This window comes from Gekko japonicus, unplaced genomic scaffold, assembly GCF_001447785.1.
Source record: "Gekko japonicus isolate JY-2015 unplaced genomic scaffold, Gekko_japonicus_V1.1 scaffold9, whole genome shotgun sequence".
Taxonomy (NCBI): Eukaryota; Metazoa; Chordata; class Lepidosauria; order Squamata; family Gekkonidae; genus Gekko; species Gekko japonicus.
The window spans coordinates 81,820-98,823 of NW_015168044.1; the positions used below are offsets into that span (position 1 = coordinate 81,820).

Sequence of the window (17,004 nt, forward strand, 5' to 3'; positions counted from 1 at the left end):
TCTTCCCCTAGCAATGAGCTTACCCCATCCCTGTTGTTCTTTTTGCTCCAAACATAGGCACAGAAACCTTTCTTGTTATTTTTAGCATCCCTCACAAGCCTCAGTTCCATCTGCACTTTAGCCTTTCTAACACCATGCCTACAGATTTGAGCCTGCTTCTTGTACTCACCCTCAGTAATTTGTCCCATTTCCTGTACATTTCCGTTTTTAGTCTCAGCTCTCCAGAGAGTTCCTTGTTTAGCCACCTCGGCTTCATTACCCGTCTCCCACCTTTCTTTCTCACTGGGACAGTTTGCGATTGTGCCTTAAGCGCGTCATTTTTCAGCATCTCCCATCCTTCCTGTGCAGATTTCCGCCTCAGCATTTCCAGCCACAGGATCCTACCTAATATTTTTGAAATCAGCTTTCCTGAAGTCCAGGATACGAGTCCTACTATGTCCTGGTTTCACATCCTTCTCTATGTCAAATTCCAAGCTGACATGGTCACTATTCCCCAAGGATCCCACAACATTCACTTCATCAACCAGTTCTTCCCTGTTAGTCAGGATTAAATCCAGGATAGCAGATCCTCTGGTTCCCACCTCCACCTTTTGAGAGATGAAGTTGTCTGCCAGACTATCCAAGAATCTGCGGGATGCCCCATGTCTAGCAGAGTTAAATTTCCAACAAATATCTGGTCAAGCATTCCTGTGTCTGCAGAGGGTCGGCCAAGGTCAGCTGCAGCATCTCAGCTTAGGGGAAGTGCTGGCTTGCCGGGCTGCCGATGAACACCTCTTGGGGCTTTCGGGGAATTCACCCCTTTGCCAAAAGTCCCGAGCAAAGCCCCCATGCTCTTGTCCTCCGGCTGACACAAGGGGATAGATGCCCCGCGGGAGAACCATCGGCTGGCTCCCTTGACGAAAGCAGGGAGGGACTTAATGGCCGCCAACTTTGGAAGGTGCTCGGGCATTTTCAGAGGAGAGCGCTGTGGTAGGGTGTGTGATCGCAGAGGGGGCTGGGAGACCTGCCGTCTGGTTTGCGTGTAGCTCCCCCCTCCAGCAAGCAGGGGGGGTTAAAAGCAGGACCACGGCTCCTGCCCTGCCCGCTCGTCCTCCCAGCTGCCTCTGGGCAGTGGGGCTTGTGGGGCCCTTTTGATTTCAGGGGGCAGCTGGGCAAAGGAGGAGGGGTCCTCCTGAGAAGCAAAGCACCCACACACCCCATTTCAGCCCCAGCAAGGGAAGGCTGGTGACCCGGCGGTTCCCTTGGATGCACAAGAGTGTGCAAGCATCCCTCACTGCCGGCCACCGGCTGCACGCCTTTCTGAAGAAGGTGCCAAGGACACACCCGTGTTTGGTTTAATGCGTTGAAACTTCCACACCTGTTTTGTGCTGCACTTTGCTCTGATGGGAAAGGGTTTGTGTCAGTGTGTTGCTTCAATGAGGCGCGGTCAGGAGCTCTGGGTCACAGAGAGGCTTTGCACAAAGTGGGTCAGGTGAGGGCAGCCCCCACCACCACCAAGGCAAGCCGCATCTTGGCCCTGAGGCCGACCCAGAGAGTCAAGGCAAGGAGGGGCGGTGAGTGGGGCTGTCCACCGGAGCGAAGCTCTTGCCGAACTGGTGGGCAGCTTTTTGATACCGGCCACATTTGGTTGCTGAGAGCATGAAGAAGCCGGGGCAAGGTGGGGGTGGGTGGGTGGGCGCAGTTTTCAGCTCCAGAGGACCAAATGCTGACTCAGGACTCGGCTGCATTAGTGCCCCTCCCGGGGCGGGGGGACCAAACAGTGCTTTGGAGGGGCTGCTCTGTCCTCTTTCCCCTTGAGGGAGGAGCAGGCGGTGTGGCAAAACTCTCTGGGAGGGCAGAGCCCGGAGAGGAGCCGCGCTGCCCCCTGGCACACCCTGCTGCCCTCTCGCCTGCTGCTGGGGCACAGGGGTGGGGGGGCGGGGCCCAAGACTCCACTGGGAAGGGCTGTAAAACCTGCTTTGCAAGAGCCGCTTGGAACTACTCTGGCGTAATATGAAGACACCTCGTGGGAGGGGGCCGGTGGGTTGCTTCTACAGGAGGGCAGGCAAGAAATGCGCCCCCCCCCCAGTCAGTCACCGCCTGCAGTTGTTTACAAAAATGAGTGTGTGCTGGGCAAAATGGAGCAGGGTATTCTTATTGAATAAAGCAAATTAGAAGCAGAACCGCCTGACCCTGTGGTTTTATTTCCATGAGGAGGTTTGCAGGCTGACCCCGCTTCAAAAAACATCCGTCTGGTATGGACGTTGGCCTCCTACTTCGACCTGACTCTGCTGGTCATGCTGATCAGTGTCCGTCACCTTGGGGCTAGACTATTGTGATGCACTCCACATGGGACTGCCCTGGATGACAATCCAGAAACTCCAGCAGGCACAGCCTGCTTACTGTCACAGCAGCTGCAGGCACTTCACTTGCTTTCCATCTGCCAGTGAGCTCAAGGTGCTGGTTACAACCTATCTAGCCCTTCACTGGGGGTTGGTATACATGATGGCAGGACCCCCACCCCCCGCACTAGCACAGACAGCACAGCTGGACAAAAAACTCTTCAGAGGTTTTATCCCCATCCCAGAAACAGTGGGGAGGCTACTGCAGGGGAATAAGAGGAATCCAAATTCTGTACGGGGGATGTCACTGGACCAGTTCAAAGTTTGGCATCCTGTTCCGTCACCCACCTGAGCAGTCGCTACTTACATGCCCTTCTCTTCTCACCATTTTTCAGCTGACACGGAAACTTATGTATTTTCATAAATGTGATTTTTATTGCAATCTTATTTCAAGAGAGGGGAAAAACAATCACAGGCCCTCTCAATTACTGGCACAGAGTCTCCAAGTATTAAATGACAAGTGAGTAATTGTACCATTCCAAGCAGATACTGTCTCTGTGCAATCCACTTTTGTAAGAGCGGGAGATGCACCTGAGGAGCTTTGGGCAAGTTGCTTTTTGCTCACGTTGCTAATGCCATCAAAAGCGAGTTCTTCCTCGCAGCAGCTCGATCTGCAATATATTTTAATCTACAAGTTAGCACAGGACCTTTATTATTGCATAAGTATCCTTTCCAAAGAAGGAACCGGAACTTTCTTCTGCAACCAAATGGAGATGCCGTACAACCCCTTCTGTAGCGGAAGAACTGGATCCTCGTTCCCATTCTGCTGGTCTCCACTTTGCACCAAAAACTTGTTTTGTGATTAGAGCAGGAGAAGCACTTGTGAATCTCGGCACCCTCACCAGAGCCCTGAGTGGAAGCTGGCAGCACAGAAATGCCTTTCCTTTCCACATGAAAGATCCCTTGAAAGACAAAGTTTTACTCAAGGTCTGATGAGCTTCCATGTGCAGGCACACTTCCTCAGACCACCTGCACGCGAAAGCTCAGGCCTCGAGTAAAACTTTGTTGGTCTTAAAGGTGCCTGACTGGACTCGACCGTTGACAAAAAGAGGGCTGTTGCACCACGGTGCTGTCTGAACCTCGAACGACACGCAGCTGACGCTCCTCTCAGCAACTGGATGGGTGAGACGCTTCTTTGGAGGAGTCGGGGCCTGCCCGTCTCTCGCACTGCAGTCCCACAGCAGACAGGGTGGGCTCCCCGGCACCAGGACTGATCTCAGCCACCCAGCCCTGGCTGGAGCCACGAGAGGGGAGGGGACCAGGTCAGGAGGGGGGGCTCCTCTTCCGGCTTCTTCGGCCACCGTGCTCAGGCTGGCAGGTGCCTGCGTGGAGAGACAAACGCCCAGATCCATGAGCGGCCCGTTTCCCCCTCATCACCAACTCTCCGTCCAGGGAACAGCTGGCATTTTGGCACCACCCCCAGCAGTGTGTGGGCAGTAATGGAGCCAGGCACCCTCCTGGGGCAGAGCGCCGGAGCGCCGGGCAGGATCTCTGGTATGGGCTGGAGGGTGTCCCCGGCCCCACCACGGCGCTCCTCTGGTGCTCAGGCTGTTTCATTCGCAAGGGCCTGGGGTGGGTGGGGATTCCCCGTGCAGGTGCTTTCTCGGGGGTTTGTTGTATTTTGGTATAATTATAATCTTAGAATTATAAACCACCTTGAGCCACAGGGAAAGGTGGGATACATTTTATTAAAGGAATAAAATAATCCAATTTTGGGCAAGAAAAATTCTATTGACTGGTTGCAACTGGAGTTGTAATGGGATATCTGTTGCTGGGAGGGTGTGTGGGTGTGTGAACGATACAGGGAAAGAAAAAGGAAGCGAGGACCACAAGAAGAGGGCCCCCCCGTGACCCCCCCTTACATGTCTCCAGCTGTTCCTCCAGAAAAGAGATTTGCTCGCTGAGGGAGTCCACCCTGTCCACCTGCTGCCAGACATGCAGAAGCAAGCCGAGCGCATTGCTGCTGACGCTCTCCGGCCCGGGCAGCCCCAGGCTGAGGAAAGGGGCCAAAGCCAGCTGCAGCTTCTGCGGAAAGGGAGGGAGAAGAGAGAACGCGCCACCAAGGAGAAGCCGAGAAGAGCGCAGTGGCCAACCAGGCAACACGCCTGCCTAGCTGAAGTCGGCCAAGGCCCGCCTTGTCCAGCCCACCTGTTTGCAGGGACAGTCGGACAGGTGCCTCCGGGAGCTCGCATGCAGGGCCCAAAGACAGCCGCCAGTGCACTGTTCAGCCCCAGCCAGTGTTCCCTCTAAGCTGAGTTAGTGTGAGCTAGCTCAGTTTTTTAGCCTCCGGCTCACAGATTTTTGTCTTAGCTCAGGAAGGAGGGCTTCAGAGCAAACTAAATGCAGCAGCCAAATTGCTCGCTCACAACTTTAATGGCAGGAGCTCACCAAGTAGAATTTTTGCTCACAGGACTCCACAGCTTAGAGGGAGCCTTGGCCCCAGCCCCTGCCATTCAGAGGTAAAACTTCCTCTGAGCATGGAGACTTCACTGCTATGGAACAACTTTGCTAGGCTTCTGTCTAAGCCCTTCCTAAGTGCCGCCTCCAGCTAGGAGGCATGACCACATCATGTGGCAGGGACATGCCTCACAGCCGGCCACGCAGGATGGACCACCCACCGCCCACGGCGTCGGCACTCCCTGCAGCCAGAGGGACTCACCTCCTCCAGGGCCAACACTCTGCGCCTCAGCTCCGCCACGTCTTCCTGCACGGTCAGGTTGGAGGCTCCAGCTAGGCAGAGCAATGGCAAGCAGAGAAGAATCCCATCAGTCTGGACCCCAAAAGGATACCTTCGGGGGGGTTCAAAGGGAAATGGGTCGGTTGGGGGTCAGTGATGCCCAAATGGCATCTAAAGCCACACCTTCATGGGGGAAGGGGGCGGACTAGGACGGTGCAGTCCCAAACGAGGGGCTGGCAAATGCCCCCTCCCCGCAAGGGTGTTGCTTGCCTGGGGCAGCCAGCTCAGACTCTGCCAAGTGTGTCCCCACACCCAGGAAACGGCTGTGGTTAGAGCCAGCCCTGCTTCAGGGATCCCCCAAACACAAAGAGTGGAGAGGAGGAGCGCACAGTTTCCCAGCGGGGGGGGGCGGGCTCCGTTACCTCCTCCCTCCCACCACAGCAAGCTCCCCCGTGGAGTGGCTGGGTCAGAACTCTCCATCAGTGACGAGGGAGGGGCTCTGCAGGGGTTCCCCATCATTGCTCTCCTGCGAGACGTCGAGCAGAGCAGAGCAAAAGGGATCTCCTCCTCCTCCTCCTCCTCACACCGCAGGCTCTGAAGACGACGCCCGGCCTCGCTACTCCCGCCAGCCGTGGGTGCCAGCCCTCCGCGCATTATTACTCACGGTACGAGTTTGAAGTGGCACAGCGCGTACCAAAAGTAATAATGGGCCGTGGTCGGCATAGCCTGGCGCTCCTCTTCGGGGCTGCTGGTTCCTCCCGGGAGATGAAAGTGAGAACAGGCAGCAGCTACAAGCCACCGGCCTCAGCAGGTGGTGCCCCCTGCCCGGCGCCCCGGGCTCCCTCCCTCCCTCCCTCAAAGGCGCCAGGCTGGGCTCAGGAGGGGGGAGGCCTCTCCGGAGCCAAAAGTGTGCTGGGAGCCTGGACTCTGACCGCCTCTTTCCAGCTCCAGCGGCTGACAAGACAAGCTCCGTCCCCAAGCCCAGGGACACGGCTGAACCGGGCGCCTGAGGAGGGGCTTGTGCGCTCCGCACGGGGGTAAAGCCATCCTACAGAGAGCCTATAAATACTTGGAACTGGGTGCCCCGACTGGCTACGCAAACCGAGGGCTTTGGTGGCTTCCTCCACGAAGCCCCCCCATCTCTCTCCTCTTTTCCTGCTGCCCTCCACTCTTCCTAGCATTGTTGTCTTCTCCAGGCTTTTCTGCAACACACCCCGAGCCCCCAAGTCATCTCCAGACTGATCCACTCAACTGGGGAGGGGCCATGGGTAGGGGGCAGAGTATCTGCTTTGTGTGCAGGAGGGTCCTTGGGTCCATTCCCACCCTACCATAAGCAACGCGGAAGCTTGAAGACAGGCGGACTGACTTGGGAGAAGGCAGCCCCCCGTGTGTCCCCCCAGGGCAAATCCTGCGAAGAGGGATGGCGCCTGGCTTCCGATTCACGTGGCACCAAGAACCAGAGTTCTAAAAGGTCACTCTGCTCCCCGGCTCTGCGGAATGTCCATGGGATGCTCCAAGAGGCTTTCCCTTCATCTTATGCAGCTGAAACGATGCAACTCCCTAATGAGTTATCCTGGTCAATGTCCACCTTACCCGGACTAGTGATGCCAGGGACATCGGTTGGTGCTTCCGAAGCCTGGCATGTTTTCCCATCAGCCTGGAGCTTGTGCCCTTGCTGGCAGGTGCAGCTGTAACTCCCAGCCACGTTGAGGCAGGACTGACTGCAGCCGTGTCTTCCTCCAGCACATTCATCCACGTCTGTAACGACAGGAAGACAAGAACACAGTCTGAGTCCAGCCAGGCACCTTTCAGACCAGCCTTGAATAAAACTGTGTTGGTCTCCAAGGGGCCCGACTGGACTCAGACTTGTTCTGCTGCTTCAGACCAGCACGGCTTCCCAACCGACTCTCTATCCACAGGAAGAAAAGCTGCCCACCAGGCTCTGAGGCAACCAAGGACACAAGCCTGTAAGAGCACCACTCACGCCGGACAGGAGGGCGCAAGCAGCTCCGCCTGGCCTGCCTGTTCCATCCACACCAAGTGCATGCTTGCAAGGGACTCAGGTGGCCTGTGACTCGTACAGCAGCCAGAATGCCCTCCCGCTGAAGCTGGCTGCCCTGGGGCTGCTGTGTTGTGCTTCTGGCCACCTTCCAGGCGTCCCAACTTTGGAGAGGCCAGCAAACAGCCCAGCTTGTCCTTAACCATGGAAGTCATGCCGTGGCTACCGGCACTCTTTGGTCCACTTCCTGGCTGTCGTGTTGCCGGACGGGTGCCTCCCTGGCAACAAGCAGGTGGCTGTAAGGAGCCCCCCCCCTTCCTGACTTCCCTCCGAAGACTGACCAGGCACTTTAACTCCCTCCCTCCTTCTCACACGCACACTTTTGCTCTTACAGGTTTCCTTCAAGCAGGTATGGTTCAAAGCAGCCACTACACATTTGAATGAGCAGCAGCCGGAAGTGTAGCTATTATTCACCCTTAAGAGGAACCGCAGGGAATTTTTTGGCAGCGTGTAGTGAGAAAAAGTTGGCCTACCACTGTTTTTCCTCCACAAACATCTGCTGTGATGCAGTTTCATTCAAGCCCCTCAAGGATCTTTATGCCGCAGCTACAAACAACCCAGCAAGTCAAGCTACAGACCAGAGGAATGAGCCAGCTGCCTCCTGGATTCACGATACTTCTGCCAGCCGAGGGAGAGCGGAAAGGGGGCCCAAGAACCACCCCCTGACCCACTCAAGGAACAACCCTAATTCGGCAGGTCTACTCCAAACTGTCCTCGGGGCGATTCAACTGGGCTGACCCCCAGAAGGGCGTTCTCGGAACTGTTCTTGATCCTGAGATCTCATCAGGACCTGCTCAGGCGTTTTCTAGCTCATTTCCACGGCCACCACCCGCTTGAAACTTCCACCGGAAAAAGGAAACTGACATGCTTGCAGGGCTGGATTCTGCATCACACCAGAAATGCATGAGATGGCAGAGGGGTAAAAGTGTGGTGTCTGGCTGCACGGAAGAGCTACAAGCAACACTGCCCTAATCCAGACTGGAGACGAAGGGGCGCAGAAGCCAGCCCCGACAGGTTCGTGTGTGCCCCGCCCCCAACACGACCCGTGAAATTCAGCTGGGAATCTCCACGGGAACTGCCCAGCACCATCGCAGCCCACAGTCCTGGGTGCTCAAAAGTGGGGGCCCCCACCCCACCAGACTCTGAATTACCTCCCAGTTGTCCCTGACATGACAACTGATGCCATCTAGACAGAGAACATTTAAACTCTCCACCCCAAAAGGCCAGATTCCATACCTTGAACCAAGTACACAGGTGTTCCCAGATTCAGAGTCCAGTGGGGCACCTTTAAGACCAACAAAGGTTTATTCAAGGTATGAGCTTTTGTGTGCAAAGCTCATGCCTCGAAAAAGCCTTTGTTGGCCTTAAAGGGGCCCCACCGGACTCTCAATGTGTCCTACTGCTTCAGACCAACATGGCTGCCCCCACCTGGATCTACAGACGTTCCCCATTCTTATTGCTTTGTGTCGCTTGACCGCCGCTGACTCGTCGGGCGGAGGGGCAGCTGCTGCCACCTTGGCTCCTGGGAGTCTGGCTTGGCAGCTCCTTCTCGACACAGCAGCCACAAAACCCCACCTTCCCAGCCACAAGGACTGGAAGCTTGCTTTTATTTTTAAGAACAACGAAGAAATTCACAAAGTGGGATGACCCTGTTCGGTCTCCTCCCCCCAATCACAGCCAGCAGAGAGCCCGGGACAGAGAAACCGGGCCAGCGTCAAAGGCGCTGCAGCCTTCGCACCACTTCTGCCTCACCGGGGCTCCCACGTGGAGACCGGGCGATGCAACCAAGCTACTGGGGAGCTGGCCTTCCACGAGAGGAGAGCGCCACATCCGCGTCTCCGGGGGCTCCCACAGGTGGCGTCCTGGGCAGCGAGGGCACCCTCCTTTCCCAAGATCCCGGCCCGACCCTCAAGCTCAGTTGCCACCCCCACACATGCCCAGCACATGCCAACCTCCGTCTCTTCCGGCATTCTGTCACAGAACTGAAGATGGCACATAATCTACACACTCCCCCTCCCGGCTTCGGGAAGACAGAACCTGCACAAGCAAGACTTCCATGTGATCGAGCCTGCGTGTTCCTTCATTTTCGATCACTGGGGGCTGCTGTCTTCATATAAATGCAACCACCCCTTCCCAGACCGGTACCCAACTGGCATCAAGGTATCTGGAGTGACTCCAGCCGCTGTGGGGGCCCGCAAATGTTTTCAGGCCCGGCTGCAATCGTTTGGGGGCCTCCTGCCTTCAGGAAGCAGCTGTGGCAGGGGAGGCAGGTCGAGGGCTTACCTGTCTGGCAGCACCTTCCTGTCCACCCTGCAGGGCAGGTGCAGGTGTTGGGGAGCGAGCACTTCCCTCCGTTCTGGCAAGGCGGCTGGCAGACGGCTGGAAGAGAAAGCCCGCCCATTCAAACAAAGAGCCGGAGTCACCAGCAGGGGCTGCCAGCCCTGGGGAAGGCCGAGAGGCCGGGGAGAAGCCGCGAGGAGCATCAGGTCCAGCTTCGGGGGGGAGGGGGGAACCCCGCCCTGTAGCCTGCTGGATCTCCTTGGCCCCGGCACTCTCTCCCAGCCTACCCTACCTCACAGGGTTGTTGTGAGGACAGAGAGGGGGGAACCAAGGGCACCACTCTGCATCCCCTGGGGAAAGGGCAGGGGCAAAATGATCACAAAGGAACAAGCAGGCAAGTCTTTCCCTGCAGCCAGGCAGGAAAGGCACACCCAGAAGGTCACACCCCTGAAGCACCTGGTCTTCCGAATGCCACCCCCACAGCCAACACAGAAGGCCGCCCGGCTGCCCCTCTGGCCGCCCCCCAGGCAGGGGGAGACGACGAAGCCATCCGTGCCGAGAGGGGAACGGAGCCAACGGGGCAGAGACACGCTCCAGGACCCACAGCGAGCAGGCCCTTCTCACCCCCCCCCGCCCCCCACGCAACCCTCACCCTGCCACAGGCAAGCAAAGAAGAAGGGGACGGACACGGCGGCTCCCCACCACCCAACAAGGATGCTGGACTGGACGGGGGGGGGGGGGGGCAGGGCATGCAGCTTCCCAGCATCCTTCTGGCTGCCGGCCAGGGAAGAAAAGGCCGTGCTTTTTCTGACATGTGGTGGATTTGGTTGATTTCATTTCAAAACTGTTTGCTGGCAGGAAAGAAAGAGCTCTGAAGCCCCTGGGGTTGGACGTGCTCAGCGCCCACTCCGAAGTCCCCAGCCTGAGCACTGCACCCCACCCCACCCCCCCACACAGTGGCACCTCTCCTGCTATCACCTTTTTCTTTTTTAACCAAAGAGGCCGGAGAGTCGCCAGATGCCTGGGTTACCTAGGAGAGAGAAGGGTCCTGATTCCTGAGGGAAAAGGCTGACCTGTATCGCACCCCAGCCAGGCGTGGCCACTCGCCCGTCTCCATCCGGGACAGCACCGGTGCGCCGGCTGAGACACCGTCCGATACGCCTGACGGTGGGAGACCCTGTAGGTGGTGCTAGAGAAGGAGCAGGAAACAAAGAGCCAGGCTGCAGCGCTTCGACACGGCCTTGCTCCGGAGAGGGCCCGAGGAGGAAGGCTGGGGGAGGGAACGGGGCGGCCCCCCACCCCACCCCCGAGCAAGCGGCTCCTCCAACTCCTGAAGTGAAGGAGGCTTCCCAGGACAAGAAAGAGTCAAATCGTCCACCAGTGATGTTGTGGCACAGCTGCACTCCCCGGGAAAGGCAGGCTGGCGTGGGGAACCCGTCTGCGGAACAAGCCTCCCGGAACGAGCCGCCCTACGCAGAGTCCGCCCACCGGCCCACTCAGACTGGCCGAAGCCCCCCAGTGTCTCAGGCAGAGGCCAGTTTTGCAGCTGGAACACCAGGAAGCATGAATGGCATCAAAACGCGTGGTGGGCCTGGGCCGGGGCCGCTCTGAGCTCCGGACACAGAAGCCTTGCACCAAGGGCTGCAACTTGAGGCTCCTGCCAATCAAGCCCGCTGCCACATCTCCCCTCGCGCACCATCATCAATCCGTCTTCTGCTAACCCGAGGCAACGGGGGGGGGAAGGCTGAGCAGCGACGCCCAGCACCCTGAGCCGGATGGCTTCACCCAGCACCACCACGTGCCCACCGCTCCGGCCTCTCTCGGGAGTCAGGAGAGGGAGACGCTTGCTTTGAAAAGGCAGGATTCTTGGGGAGCGGAACTATCCACCCGCAATGACCTTCTGCCTTCTTCTGGGATGCCTGGGAGAAATAGCCACATTCCCGGCTGGAGGTAACTGAATGTGCACGGAGGGAGAGAAAACTAACACCAGCAGGAGAAAATGCTGCTTTGGAGAGCGGGAATCAAGCCCTGGGTGCTGTCACAAGGGAGCCTGAACCACGACTCTTCACCTCCCACGGTCCCACCAAGGCCCTGCTCCAAGCTCTGCAATGCTACCGCTTAACACTAACACCACACTATCAGCCTGTTCTGGTGAAGGTTCTGGTGGAGGCTGCCCCCTTGCAGACTGGCTCCCCCGACTGGCACTCAAGAGGTATGAGGTTCCACTTGGCAGACATGCCTCACTCCCTAACCCATCTGTCCTCCTCCTCCGTAGATTTACCTGACCCTTCTTCTCCCTCCAAGGACAGCTGAGACCACTGCCATTCCAGAACCTGATTACAGGTTGCGAGAAGAACTTCCTTCAGTCCAGCCTGGAAGTGAGCAGCACTCAGCCTCTTACGCGAGTGCCTGGCACTGGGGGGAAGAGATGCCACAGGCCACCAGAAAGAGAACCACTCCGTACCTGTATGTACTGCAAAGCCTCTGTCCCTGGCACACGGTGAGGTAGGGCTGGTAGACGGGGTGCGCGTGCGACACCAAGAAGGACACCGTGCGGCCCTCCCCTGCTGCAGAACACACTCGCCGCCTGCAAACAAGCAGTCCCAGCATAAGAGGAGGAGCACCAGGAGACAAGCCCCACAGCAAGAGGGGCCTGACAGAGCACATGTTCAGTGGTGCAGCATGAAATCTGGCACTGGCTTTTTGAAATTAGTTGTGGGATCCTTGGGGGGGGAAATAAATGGCTGAAGGAGAGACGAAAACCTTCTTGACACCAAACGCATTAGAATTTACTGAGCAAACACCAAACTACTATTTGGAATCTGCATAATCTGCTTTTAATTTTGTCCGAATGAAAAATAATACCCATTCTCATACACAATCCAGCCAACATGAAGCATTGCTGGATTCCACCAAATCAAGCACTTTGGCAGGAATGTGCCCATCTGCTGGCTGTTTTTGGCTTACTCCGTTGTCTGGTTATAATCGTAAATGCTATAAAACTCTTCTCAAAAGCATGCATCCTAGTATTTCTACTACTGAAATATTTTATGACGATCATGCACTACCTACTCCGGCCTTCTTGACTCAAGCAGAAGGGGTGGGGATCTCAAAAGTGCAGGGGGGGGGAGCACAATCCTTGATTTGCAAAATCGAGCAGACCCTGCACCCACCCCTGGAGGTCTTCCTGTTCTATGCAAGGTCCCCGTGGAAAAACCAGGGCCATGCACAGAAGCCCCCCCCCCCCCCAGAAGCTGTGGCTCTTCATTACAACGGGCTGGCTTCGCACCAGGCGGCCCCAAGCACACAGAGACAGGCCACGACACAGACATCTCCCTGGCCCCACCTCTGAGTCTGGGAGGAGCCCCCTGGGAATTCTGCATGTGGCCGATCTGGCCCCAGGCTCACCCTGGCCGGAAGAAACGTTCCGCCTCCGTCACTGCAAGCACGAAGAGACACCCCGTGAGAAGGCTGCTGACCCTCTTCATTTCCTCTCCTCTACCGGGATCTTCCCCCACTCCAGTGCAGCATAGAGCAGAAACGGAGGCCTCGCACAGGGAGCTAGTGGAAGGGACTGTTCCACGAGCAAACCTGGAACCAGAAGAAAGAAGTGGCATGAATGGAAATGCAGCCCCCAGGGGCCGTGGGCACAGTCCAGCAGTGTGAGCGTGCATTTGAAGAAAGCAGGAGGTGCCCCACGAGGAGGAGGAGGAGGCAAAGACTGGCACTCTCACACTGTGCCTCTGGGGTGTGAAGCTTTCCTGGCCAGCGGTACGGCCTCCAGCCCAGCCCAGCCCCCACTCGAGGACCAAGCACAGCACTGAACAAACAACTGACTGTCAAATGAATCAGGCTGCTACTTGCAACAAAGGCAGCAAACGGCCCTAATTACCCCAGACCCAAGCAGGGCAACTCAATCGTTTTTTTACTCTCAAAGCTGTCCAAGAAATAAACTCCTGCCAGGGGATGCTCAGGAGGCCTGCTGTTCTCTTCGGTTTTACTTGAAACTTTACAAAGAGCCCCCAAAGGCTGCGCTTGTGTTTTAAAAGCGACAAAATGACATACACCACCTCAGGGCCTTTTTTTGTAGAAAAAGCCCAGCAGGAACTCATTGGCATAACAGGGCACACCCAACTGCAGAAACTCATTAGCATATTAGGCCACACCCCCATGCCTTCCCTTGGCTTGCCTGGGCGCCCCGCGGCTGTGGCTGTGGGGCGCCCAGGCAAGCCCCCCCCCCTTGAAGCTGGCCCTTGGAGGGAAGGGGAGGCAGTTTAAACTACCTTCCCTTAACTTGCCTGGGTGCTCCATGGCTGCAGGGAGCCTGGGCAAGCCAGCCCTTGGACAGGCTACGGATCCTGCGCGCCCCCCCCCCCATTCGCCCACCTCAGTCGATGGGGGGGGTCGCTCTCCAGGCCTTCCCTCTGTAGCCAGGCACATGCAGAGGTTCTGGCTGTAGTGGGCATGGCCAACTCTGAAGCCAGCCGGAACTCCGTTCCTGTGCGTTCCTGCCCCAAAATAGTCCTGCACCACCTGCAAAAGGACCGTAAGGAAGGCTCAGCGCTGAAGCTTTTGAATTATGGTGCTGGAGAAAACCCTTGAGAGTCCCCTGGACTGCAAGGAGATCAAATCAGCCAATCCTAAAAGAAATCAGCCCTGACTGTTCCCTGGAAGGCCAGATACTGAAGCTGAAGCTCAAAGATTCGGCCACCAAATGAGAAGGGAGCACTCACTGGAGAAGAAGACCCCGATGCTGGGAAAGACTGAAGGTCAAAGAAGACGGGGACGACAAAGGATGAGATGGTTAGACAGTGTCATCGATGCAACGAGCATGACGTTGAGCCAACTTCAGAGGACAGCGGAAGACAAGAGGGCCTGGAGGGAGCTGGTCCATGGGGTCGCGAAGAGTCGGACTCGACTGTGCGACTGAACAACCAACACCACCTGCAAAAGGCAGGTGCCAATCTGAAAACCTTCTTCTTGTGGGAATGCCAGTTTGCGTGTGCACATCACACACACACAAGTCACCCGCAAGGGTGGGAGATGGGGGTGGTGGCTGACTAGAGCCAGGGAGCCCCCACCGACCAGAAAGCATCTGGCCGAGTCACAAGCTGATGGGCTCCTGGGGCTGCCAGACAGTGGCAGGAGCCAGAAACCAGTTTTGATCAGCCAACCCGCTAGTTTTTTGGACGCCAGGAGAATAAGAGCCTGGTGCAGAGGGAGGAGCCCTCCCAAGGGCAACTCCTCCCATCCCGGCCACCTCGGGCCAGAAGCCAAGGACGCCGTCAGGAGAGTCTCCTCAACAAGAATCAGGCAAGGGAGGCCAGTCGCTGCAAGCCCCGGGGGGAAGGAGCCGTGCCGGCAGACGGTCAGAGCCCAGGTTCCTGTCCATGCAAAGGAAGCGACCCTGGGCACGTGGCCACTTGCCCCACTCCCTACCCACGAAAGGGGTGAAACCGCCACCTTAGAGAGGAGGGGTCAACCATCCCGCCAGAACTCCTGGGTTACTGTAGAGGGGCCGCCACTGAGCCAAGCGCAGCCCAACAGCCCCAGACTGGCAGCCCAGGGCCTGCACTGGGCGGGGGGGTGGGCACCAGGGGCTTGGCCACCCCCCAGCAGGGCAGGCCTCCCACCACCACCGACGGCCCTGACAGCACCGAATCATGGCTTCTCTAGAAACACACACCCACACAAGCACATCTTTCCCCTGCCAGGAAAAAAGAGAGAGGCTTCATTCAATACCCAGGAAAAAGCCCACCCTCCTCAGAAACACACACACACACACACACACACACACACGGTGAGCTTGGGGATGTTGCTGACCTCCTCAAACTGCATCTTTCTTCCCTGCTCGCTTTGCACTGATTTTGTGGGAGGGTAAAACCCCACTCCGGGCTCTCAGAACACTTTCTGTGTAGAGAGGCTCTTGGGCAGGAAGGTGGCTGGCTGGCTGGCTGGCTTCAAGAAGAGGAATGTTGGTCCAGTGACCATACAAGCCCCAAAGCCAGCCCAATCCTGCAACTGCAGCTACCGACGCAATCTCATACGCTTCCCCAAGGCCCCACTACGAAATTTGGTTTCTGGAATTTGGAAGACCCTATTAAAACCTTCCAAACTCTGCCAAGAACAGCCCCTAACTTCTTTGCACAGAGTAAATGCCAAAGTCCAGGCTGTTCTTGAGGTTTTGCTTCCCATGGGGCGTGTGCACGGCTTGCTTTGGGCCAAACAGGTTTGGCAGGCTCTCGCAGTCGTCAGGAACCTGCAGAATCCTGTTTGTCACCAGGCAAACGTGGGATGGTGCCCAGCCCACCAGCAGTGGCAGCAGCAGCGGCAGCCCCTCTTCCCAGGTGCCTCCAGCCTTGGCCTGTCTGCAGCCTCCGTGAAGGAGGAAGAAGAGCTGGCCGTCATGCCCCACCTTCGGAGAGGCTTCCAATCGCTTTCCCGTCCTCTCCCCACAAGAGGCACCTTGTGAGGCAGGTGGGGCTGAGAGAGCTCCAAAAGAACTGGGGCTGGCTCAAGGCCACCACACAGCTTCGTGCAAGGGAGGGGTGGGGAATCAAGCCCGGCTCTCCAGATTTCAGTCCGCTGCTCTTAATCCCCACACCAAACTGGCTCTCCTGTCTGGACTGCAGACAGCAAATGTCAGAGGAGGTGAATCTTCAGCGGATATCTGGAAAAAGAAGGATTCTCTGCTGCGCCTATTATGAATACCTCAAGCAGGAGGCCTGCAGGAACTTATGGGGGGCATCTAATTTTCTCTGCCCCACTATTTCCTCTCTCCCTTCCCCAAAAGCCCCCCTTCTCCTTCCCACCCATCTGCCAACCAACCTTTAGCTGCACCCATCTTGCGCTTCCCCTCCTTCCCTCCCCCTGGCAGCCCCAACCCAGAGAAACTACAGCAGGGAAACCTCAAGGACTTGTGGGGTGGCACCTCACTCCCCTGTATCCCCATCCCCACACTATTTTCGCTTTCCTTCTTCCTGGCAACCCCCGTTGTCCTCACCTTTCCCTGCTTCCTTCTCTCCTTCCCACCCAGCAAACTACATTTTACCTGTCCCCATCTTCAGCTATATTTATTATTTATTTACTTCATTTATATCCTGTTTTTCTCCCCAAGGCAGCCTAAATGTTCCTCCGTCCTCCGTTTTATCCTCACAACCACCCAGTGAGGCGGGTGAGTCCGGGAGGGAGTGATTGGCTCAAGGCCACCCAATGAGCTTCCACGGCAGAAGGGAGCCGTGACCTGGGTTGCTCAGACCCCAATCTGAAACTCTAAACCAAGGGGTGTCAAACACAAGGGCCGGGGGCCAGTTCCAGCCCAATCTGGGGCTCTTAGCCGGCCTGCGAGCAACTGGTGTGCGGGAGGGAAGGCGGGAGGCTGCTTGGGGGTGTGAGCAGGCACACGAGGGGAGGTCTCTCTGTGTATGTGTGGTCAAAGCTGTCAAGAAATAGAAAGGAAGTGGCTAAGGAGTGGGGCTAAGAGGCTAAGTTAGAATAGTGGGGGGAGAATGGAAGCAAAGGCAGAGAAAGGGGTGGTGGTTCCCCCCCTCCCACCTCCTCTGGCTGCAGCTCAGGGAGGACTGGAGAAGCCACTACGTGGGGGGGGG

At 57.1% G+C, this 17,004-nt stretch overlaps 2 protein-coding genes across 4 annotated transcripts in view; one reads left to right on the top strand and one right to left on the bottom strand.

Moving 5' to 3' along the window:
- Positions 1–13,112, top strand: part of AGPAT2 (1-acylglycerol-3-phosphate O-acyltransferase 2) — a 33,559-nt gene extending 20,447 nt beyond the window's left edge. The window contains exon 7 of the transcript XR_001482606.1: positions 13,100–13,112. The gene's annotated coding sequence lies outside the window, so the exon portion shown is untranslated. The remainder of the gene's footprint in view (positions 1–13,099) is intronic.
- EGFL7 (EGF-like-domain, multiple 7) overlaps positions 2,767–17,004 on the bottom strand; it is a 27,266-nt gene continuing 13,028 nt past the window's right edge. The window contains exons 1-8 of one of the 3 annotated variants that reach the window (XM_015414222.1): positions 14,131–14,148; positions 12,806–12,988; positions 11,862–11,984; positions 10,471–10,586; positions 9,401–9,496; positions 6,652–6,816; positions 5,041–5,111; positions 2,767–3,703 (exon numbers count right to left, since the gene is read on the bottom strand). In XM_015414222.1, the coding sequence (XP_015269708.1) occupies positions 3,365–3,703; positions 5,041–5,111; positions 6,652–6,816; positions 9,401–9,496; positions 10,471–10,586; positions 11,862–11,984; positions 12,806–12,885 (990 nt within the window). In that variant the 5' untranslated portion in view covers positions 12,886–12,988; positions 14,131–14,148 and the 3' untranslated portion in view covers positions 2,767–3,364. Of the gene's footprint in view, positions 3,704–4,243; positions 4,407–5,040; positions 5,112–6,651; positions 6,817–9,400; positions 9,497–10,470; positions 10,587–11,861; positions 11,985–12,805; positions 12,989–14,130; positions 14,149–17,004 lie in introns of those variants that run through there. The other 2 variants (XM_015414223.1, XM_015414221.1) reach the window with 2 other exon arrangements.